General features: G+C 40.7%; 1 protein-coding gene across 2 annotated transcripts in view; it reads right to left on the reverse strand.

Annotated features, from left to right (window-relative positions):
• The window catches only part of zmiz1a (zinc finger, MIZ-type containing 1a), a 62,348-nt gene that overhangs the window by 13,322 nt on the left and 40,190 nt on the right, over positions 1–8,836 (reverse strand). For both annotated transcript variants that reach the window (XM_056241795.1, XM_056241797.1), the window contains exons 6-11: positions 7,458–7,596; positions 7,261–7,375; positions 5,973–6,184; positions 4,224–4,422; positions 3,526–3,741; positions 1,192–1,536 (exon numbers count right to left, since the gene is read on the reverse strand). In XM_056241795.1, coding sequence (XP_056097770.1) covers positions 1,192–1,536; positions 3,526–3,741; positions 4,224–4,422; positions 5,973–6,184; positions 7,261–7,375; positions 7,458–7,596 — 1,226 coding nt within the window. The remainder of the gene's footprint in view (positions 1–1,191; positions 1,537–3,525; positions 3,742–4,223; positions 4,423–5,972; positions 6,185–7,260; positions 7,376–7,457; positions 7,597–8,836) is intronic.

The raw sequence follows: 8,836 nt of genomic DNA on the forward strand, positions 1-8,836 counted from the left end.
TTAGTATGTTTTTTAGATAAAAAATAATCATAATTTAGAAATAAATGGCATTTTTCCTAGCCTGCTTTTAGCCTCTGATTTGAACACTCTGTTTGAAGGGGCGTGTCTGCTGTGGGATTCAGTGTAACCGCGGCCTCTGCTGTGATTGGCTGACATGCTTGCATTTGAAATAGCTACGCATTACATGTGAAACTCTCTCCCGAATACTTTTACTACTGCTATTATACGTTTTTACTATAACAGCTATCGAGATTAACGAATCGTGAGATGTTTTTAAAGTATTTAGATCTATTCCCATCACATAAAATGTTGCCGTGATGAGCATTGAGCAGATGACAGTGATCGCGAGAATGAAGATCTTATCATTGCAAAGCAGTTTCTGCACTCTCTCTGCTTTCACCAATGCAAACACGATGATGTAAATACAGTAAGAGCTTCGTTGTGCAGTAACGTGCGTCATTGATTTCATAACGAGTTTGGCAAGTGTCCAGATAAACTCGCGCTGTGGAAAGATTGTTCTTTGATCGCTTTCTGTATATAATTTGTTCACAATTTAAATACGATTATTTTCATCCTACTAAAAGAAACGATGTGAAGCTGATATTTTAGTCACTGGCTTGACTTACTCGTGCATAAACAGTATTGAACGATTTTGAGAGAAAGATTACCTGTCTGAACTTGAACAATTACACATCAGAAAGTGTTGCTTGGTAGCTCGATCCGAGGCCAGCTCTGTATTGGCCCAAGTTGAGGAAACAGTCGGTGAAATGTTTGGAAATTTCCAGAGAAAATAAAATTAACCCATTGTTTCTTCAGAGGCTCAGATGAAGGAACTAAAAAATACTTTTGTGTTCATGTGTACATCCACACTGAGCAACTGCCATGCTTCGGCTGCGCAGTTCCGCCTGGCATTGAGGGCTGGCATTATGCAAATATTTGGAGGCGTACATATTAATGATCCCGACTATTGCGTCACAGTCGGTATTGTGTGGAGAACCGACCGTTTTTCAGGGGTGTTTTTCATAAACGTGAATTAAATGAGAACGCGAAAACAGTCCAGTTTGAGATTCACTCTATGTCATGTCCATGCACTGAACTCTTGTTATTTGACTATACCAAGGTAAATTCAATTTTGAATTATAGGTCACCTTTAAAATAAGTTGTCTTAAAAGGCAGTATAATGTTAGTTACCTTGTATAAGTGTCCCACGCTGCCGCTCTGGTACTGTGCCGGCGTCCTCTGCGCGGGGTAATGGGGCGAGGAGAGGCTTCTGCTGGCCACGGGGTTCGGGAACTGCCCCTGAGGAGAGGAGAACTGCCCCTGTGGAGAGGACAACTGCCCCTGAGGAGAGGACAACTGCCCCTGAGGATAGGACAACTGCCCCTGAGGAGAGGACAACTGCCCCTGAGGATAGGACAACTGCCCCTGAGGAGAGGAGAACTGCCCCTGAGGAGAGGACAACTGCCCCTGAGAGGAGAACTGCCCCTGAGGAGAGGAGAACTGCCCGTTTGGTCCGTACTGCTGCCCGTAGCTCCCCTAGAGCAAAACACACACTTTCATTCAAATCATACACAGATATAAGAACACTGAGTCTTGACTACAGAGATTTTAGTTGCATGATTACTACAGGTAAAAACACCACAAAACAGCTGTGAGCACATACACTCACCTAAAGGATTATTAGGAACACCATACTAATGCTGTGTTTGACCCCCTTTCGCCTTCAGAACTGCCTTAATTCTACGTGGCATTGATTCAACAAGGTGCTGAAAGCATTCTTTAGAAATGTTGGCCCATATTGATAGGACAGCATCTTGCAGTTGATGGAGATTTGTGGGATGCACATCCAGGGCACGAAGCTCCCGTTCCACCACATCCCAAAGATGCTCTATTGGGTTGAGATCTGGTGACTGTGGGGGCCAATTTAGTACAGTGAACTCATTGTCATGTTCAAGAAACCAATTTGAAATGATTCGAGCTTTGTGACATGGTGCATTATCCTGCTGGAAGTAGCCATCAGAGGATGGGTACATGGTGGCCATAAAGGGATGGACATGGTCAGAAACAATGCTCAGGTAGGCCGTGGCATTTAAACGATGCCCAATTGGCACTAAGGGGCCTAAAGTGTGCCAGGAAAACATCCCCCACACCATTACACCACCACCACCAGCCTGCACAGTGGTAACAAGGCATGATGGATCCATGTTCTCATTCTGTTTACGCCAAATTCTGACTCTAACATCTGAATGTCTCAACAGAAATCGAGACTCATCAGACCAGGCAACATTTTTACAGTCTTCAACTGTCCAATTTTGGTGAGCTCTTGCAAATTGTAGCCTCTTTTTCCTATTTGTAGTGGAGATGAGTGGTACCCGGTGGGGTCTTCTGCTGTTGTAGCCCATCCGCCTCAAGGTTGTGTGTGTTGTGGCTTCACAAATGCTTTGCTGCATCCCTCGGTTGTAACGAGTGGTTATTTCAGTCAAAGTTGCTCTTCTATCAGCTTGAATCAGTCGGCCCATTCTCCTCTGACCTCTAGCATCAACAAGGCATTTTCGCCCACAGGACTGCCGCATACTGGATGTGTTTCCCTTTTCACACCATTCTTTGTAAACCCTAGAAATGGTTGTGCGTGAAAATCCCAGTAACTGAGCAGATTGTGAAATACTCAGACCGGCCCGTCTGGCACCAACAACCATGCCACGCTCAAAATTGCGTAAATCATCTTTCTTTCCCATTCTGACATTCAGTTTGGAGTTCAGGAGATTGTCTTGACCAGGACCACACCCCTAAATGCATTGAAGCAACTGCCATGTGATTGGTTGATTAGATAATTGCATTAATGAGAAATTGGAACAGGTGTTCCTAATAATCCTTTAGGTGAGTGTACATATGTCACGCAATTTTATGTACTATTAAATACATATTAATTATACATTTATTTATAAGGAACTTTAATGAAAGGTACAACAGGCATAAATGAGCATTTTGGAAGGATTCATCAGTTTGCATTTTCACAGCATTTTGAATCTATAACTAACCAAAATAATGTATATAAATAATGGCAATTAAAAGTGCTTTACATAGAAGGAATTAAAACAATCGAAATAAATAAAAATATTTAAAACAGTTTAGAATAAAAAGGAAGTAAAAAACAGTGTAATCAGTCGGACGAACAGTGGCACAGTGCTCATTCAGTGAATGCACAGCTAAACAGAAGTGTTTTGAGTGGATTTGAATGTGACTGTAGGAGCGCACCTGATCTCCTCTGGAAGCTGGTTCAGCATAATAGCTAGAAGCAGACTCCATGCTTAGAGTGAACCATTGGTATTTCTAACTGATGTGATCCTAATAATCTGTTAGGTTTATATTCGGTTAGCATATATGCAATGTATTGAGGTCCTAGGCCATTGAGTGATTTATATACCAGTAATAATACTTTAAAATCAATCCTAAATGTAACTGGGAGCCAGTGTAAAGACCTGAGGACTGGTGTGATGTGCATGACTTAAGATGAGGTTTCCTCACCTCTCCAGAATACGGTCTCTTCACGCCCTGCATGGGCCGCGGCGCATAGCCCTGATGAGGCATCCTTTGTGTGTGACCCCCGTATGACCCCATCTGTGCCATCTGTGCCCGAGGCTGACCCATGCTCATGGTGCCAGGGGGCCCCCGGGGGCCGGGCTGATTCACAAACTGAGTGCTGTAAGCCTGGTTTGGTCCCATCTGAAAGGAGGAACACATCTAGAAGACAAACAAACAAAACACTTTGTTCAAACCATAGACTGTAAAAAAATATGGGCGTAGTGTCCGTGACATCAGGCGTAGTGTTTCTGAAGAGCATTTTTAAAGCACAAAGTGGGCGGAGCCGGCCGTCGCCATCTTGGCAGCGCATCACTCCCGGATAAACGAAAATGTGCAGTGAGGCGGATTAGCTGAGGTGACGTGACGCTAACACACAGCAGACAAACGGCTAGTAGTGACATCAGCGGCAATCCACCTGTCACTCAAGTGGCCAAGCCCTTAATAATGCAGAACTTTAAGGCTTAATATAATTTAAACGGATGAGCTATAAAAAAATTCACCCTTTCGAAACGCTTTGGCTTCACTTTTCAGCACTTGCGAGGCACGCTTGGTTTCAAGAGAGAGACAGGAAGGTTGCCGCTTGGTTCAAACTGAACTTTCACTTAGAAATAATTGCGTCAGGATTATAGATGCTCCCTCACCGGGCCGTATTGACTCATGTCCTTGTGTTGCGTCTCCTGTAGGGCGGCAACCGTTGCCGTGGCAGTAGCGGTCGCCGTAGCGGCGGCAGCAGCAACGGCAGCAGCGGCCGCGGCGGCAGCTGGTTGGCTGAAGTCTGAAGGGGGGCGTGTCTGTGAAGGCAGGCCCATCCCACCTGAGTGGTTAGGACCGCCCCCATAACTGCAGGAGAGAGAGAGAGAGAGAGAGAGAGAGAGAGAGAGAGAGAGAGAGAGAGAGAGAGAGAGAGAGAGAGAGAGAGAGAGAGAGAGAGAGGTTAGGACTGCAGTAAACGCATTCTAACAGGCGAAATCGTGGAATTCAGTCATAAAAAAGTTGAATTTACTGTATAACGTGCATGTAACGTGCATTACTGTATACATTTTTTTTTTTACATTTTTAATTAATTTATGACTAAACTAAAAAAAAGTTATAGAATTTCTTCTTTTTTTTAATTAATTGTTGTTTTTATGAATTCAATTACTTGCATGCCTTTTGATTATTATGGAATCCTGAAAACTTTTGGTGAAATTTTGAAGAATTTTGTTTTTATTTCATAGTAATTTTTCAACTTTTTTAAACTGTTAATCAAATTGTACAAGTTTCATGATTTCAATTAATTAGACATGCTTTTTGATTACTAAAATTGAATTTAACCATTAAAATGTAGTTTAAAAAAAATGTAAAAGTAAAAAACAAAAAAAAAAACAGGGAGCGTTTAGAACTGTTTTTACTGATTGATTTGTTCACGTACACTACCAGTCAAAAGTTTTTGATTTACCAAAGGTAAGATTTTTAATGTTTTTAAAATAAGTCAAAAATAAGCATTTATTTGATTAAAAAACAAAAAACAAAAACAGTAATATTGTGAAATATTATTACAATGTAAAACAGCTGTTTTCCATGTGAATATACAGTAAAGTGTAATTTATTCCTGTGATCATAGCTGAATTTTCAGCATCATTACTCCAGTCTTCAGTGTCACATGATCCCTCAGAAATCATTTTAATATGATGATTTGATGCTCAAAAAACATTAATTATTATTATCAATGTTGAAAACTATTTTTTTCAGGATTCTTTGATGAATAGAAAGTTCAAAAGAACAGCATTTATCTGAAATAGAAATCTTTTGTAACATTAAACACTACCGTTCAAAAGTTTGGGGTCTGTAAGAATTTTTATTTTATTTTTTGGGGTAAAGAAATAAAATAAATCAATACTTTTATTCATCAAGGATGAATTAAATGAATCAAAATGACAGTAAAGACATTTATAATGTTACAAAAGATTCTATTTCAAATAAATTCTGTTCTTTTGAACTTTCTATTCATCAAAGAATCCTGAAAAAAAAAAACAGTTTTCAACATTGATAATAATCATAAATGTGTCTTGATCATCAAATCCTCATATTAGAGTGATTTCTGAAGGATCATGTGACACTGAAGACTGGAGTAATGATGCTAAAATTCAGCTTTGATCACAGGAATAAATTACACTTTAAAATAGAAAACAGTTATTTTAAATTGTCAATATTACAGTTGTTGTATTCTGAATCAAATAAATGCAGCCCTGGTGAGCAGAAGAGACTTCTTTTAAAAACATTAAAAATCTTTTGACAGGTAGTGTACTCTGTTTGAGAGGTGATATAAATATCCGTAGCTTAGAACAGATGGAAAATTGACAGGCATTTTTTTTAAGTTGTATGAGTAATAAGAAGCGCGAGACACTGACCTGCCCCCGAATCCTCCTCCTCCTCCTCCTCCTCCTCCTCCTCCGGGATAGCTGGATCTCCCGTACATCTCCTGCTGCATGTAGGCCTGGTTTGGGTTAACCTTTGAGGAGAACTGCTGCTGTGCAGTGAACTGTCCCGGGTTCATAACCCCGTTTCCTCCAGTCATGGGGTTCATATGGCTGTTTGGGTTTGCCATGGGGTTCGCCAACACCTAAACACACACACACACACACACACACAGTTATGACACGGACTCAAACAGCAACATGCTCTGAACTCAGTTAAATGTGCAGTGTATAATTTTTAGGCACATCTAGTGGTGAGGTTTAGCCTGGCTGACGTCAGACCTCGTCTCACTGACATTGAGACGGGGTCTGGGAACCACATGTTCATTTTCTCGTATTTGAGGCGTGGTTTACGAATGCCCAGAGCCGTTTATTGGGTGCTACGAATGTCTATCAAATGCGCCTGTACGTAGCTCATAGCCAATCGTTTCAATTATACCAGATGACGTATGTAGAGCGACAGAAATGAGACGAGGGAGAAGACGATGGGTCAGAGATTTATTTGCGTTCTAAACTACTTAGAACAAGATCTAAGGCTGCATCGAAAGGTAGCTTCGCGTCTGCTGCCATGTTGGATCCATTGGTATAAACAAACTGCTTCGGTGTATCGCATAGACGTCGTCATCGTCTTGCTGCGTCCTCCCGGTTCTGTGATTGGTCCCCTCGCTGAGGCGGAAATCTGGTCCATGGTATCCAGACTAAAATAAAATCTTAATAAAATCACGCTGGCAAAGGCAGTATGGGGAAACCCAGGCTAGGTGAGGTTGCGAATTGCACCCAACAGAAGTTACGGTGGTCGACAGGAAGTGATGTCGTCGTCTGAGACCGCAGAGAGTAGCCAGTTAAGCAACGCGGTTTCTTTACAAAGATAAATTAGGAAAAAAGTTTACTTAATTATTCAGTAAAACGATGTTATTGTGAATATTATTGTTAGTTGCTCGCTTCTTTGCACGAAGAACAACATAGTGACGAAACGCGCTCTGTAGTAGTTTGTCCTACTTTGGCTACTGTAGAAACACGGCGGCGCAAAATACCTATTTCAATGTAAGCGGACCCGCGGTGTGTGTAGATAACGGCTCATTCTAAGGTAATAAAAACATCACGGTTCATTATGTAAGGTCTTTATACACCACTGAAAACATAGTTATGTTTATGATATTGCATTTCTGTCAGCAGATCCTCCTAAATATTACAAAAAATACATATTTAAATACATTCTTACGTGACTCTGTGTCGTATTGGTCACTCCCCATACGGTGGTCACCACTGAAACTGAACCCGGCGGCTGATTGGTGTTTTGTTGCCAGGAAACGGAGTCATATTGAAATGGTGCATCACTATGGAGATAATAAAAGGATGTAAACAACAGTTAATGAGTGGAAAACTGTGAATGAATGTGTGCGCGTGGGAGAAACTGACCCGTGAGAGAGCGCAGGCTTCATGTTGTTGATGTTGGCCTGCATCGGGTTTTTCCCCACTGATGGATCGGGTTGTCTGCTTTTTTGATGACGCAGCAAAAGAAGTCGACCCAGATCCTCACACCACGAGGACAGCAATGCTACACAAACACACATTTAATGGGTCATATTATTTGGTGCTTTCCCTGAGGTCCTCAAGTTCATCTCTCAAAAACACTCAGATTAAACTCGGGATGAAGATTTGAGTTTGAGCAGAAAACATCAAGAGAACGGTGATTCCTCGTGACATTAGCCATTTAACCATTTAAATTATATTTCAAACAATTTCTTTAAACATTAACACATTTCTTGAAGGATTGAAAAGTCCAAAAAACGCTAAATTTCACTATAAATCTGTAGTACAGGTTCACAGGCAGTTAAAACGCACACTTGAAATAAAAATCTGGATGTCTAAAATAAAAATCTAAAAATGGAGTTTGTCAAGTTAGAGTTGAAGTAAACAAGATATCCACGAGCACAGCTGTTTATTTCTCAGCATTAATTCAATTAATTCAAGGTGAAGCGTGAGATTTCTCTGAACGGAACCAAAGAGTATAGAAGAACAAGAGGCGAAAGTCCGATGCTTTTCTGGTAACAGCCACTAGGTGGCGCTTCGGTAGCGCGGCCGCCATTTTGGGGTGAAAATTCCAACTGGAGTTACTGGGCAACAGCACAGATAACAGTTTGTTGAGGTAGTTTTTTCTTGCATTAGTGAGTATTTCGCAACTTTACACATTTACTACTATTATTAGTTACCAACTCCACTAGGCCTGAAATATATTTTGTACGTTTTAATCCCCTGGATAATGCTACAAACATGATGATCTTAACATGATGCATTGCTTTGTCCGTTATAATTGCCACTTTGGACAGTGGCTGTGTTTTTTTGTTTACATAGGCTTGCTTTAACGGTCATTAATATAAGATAGTACTGCAAAAAAAACAGTTTACTATAAAGCTATTCTATTGCTGTTATATATTTATTGTCCAACATTTACATTTTAGTACAATTACATTTATTTGCTGAATTCATTTATTTCATTGAACTTATTTTTGTATGTAAGGTTATGTGTACCTTCTGGGAAACGGTCTAACGTTATAACTTTATGAACTTACATCATACCTGTCAACACTCCCGTTTTTCCCGGGTTTCTCCCGTTTTTTAGCCCTATCTCCCGGACCCCTCCCGGTTTGTTATTTTTCCCGGGAAACTCCCGTAATTTGCATGGCCCAAACTCCTTTATGAATAATCGGACCAATATGTTTGCTAATGTTGACCAGTTGCCAGATTGTATTAAATGCATTATATTCACACAATCCACAGACCATTTACAATTTCAA

Source organism: Rhinichthys klamathensis, unplaced genomic scaffold, assembly GCF_029890125.1.
Source record: "Rhinichthys klamathensis goyatoka isolate OS25496 unplaced genomic scaffold, OSU_Roscu_1.1 h1tg000677l_1, whole genome shotgun sequence".
In the NCBI taxonomy this organism is placed as follows: domain Eukaryota; kingdom Metazoa; phylum Chordata; class Actinopteri; order Cypriniformes; family Leuciscidae; genus Rhinichthys; species Rhinichthys klamathensis.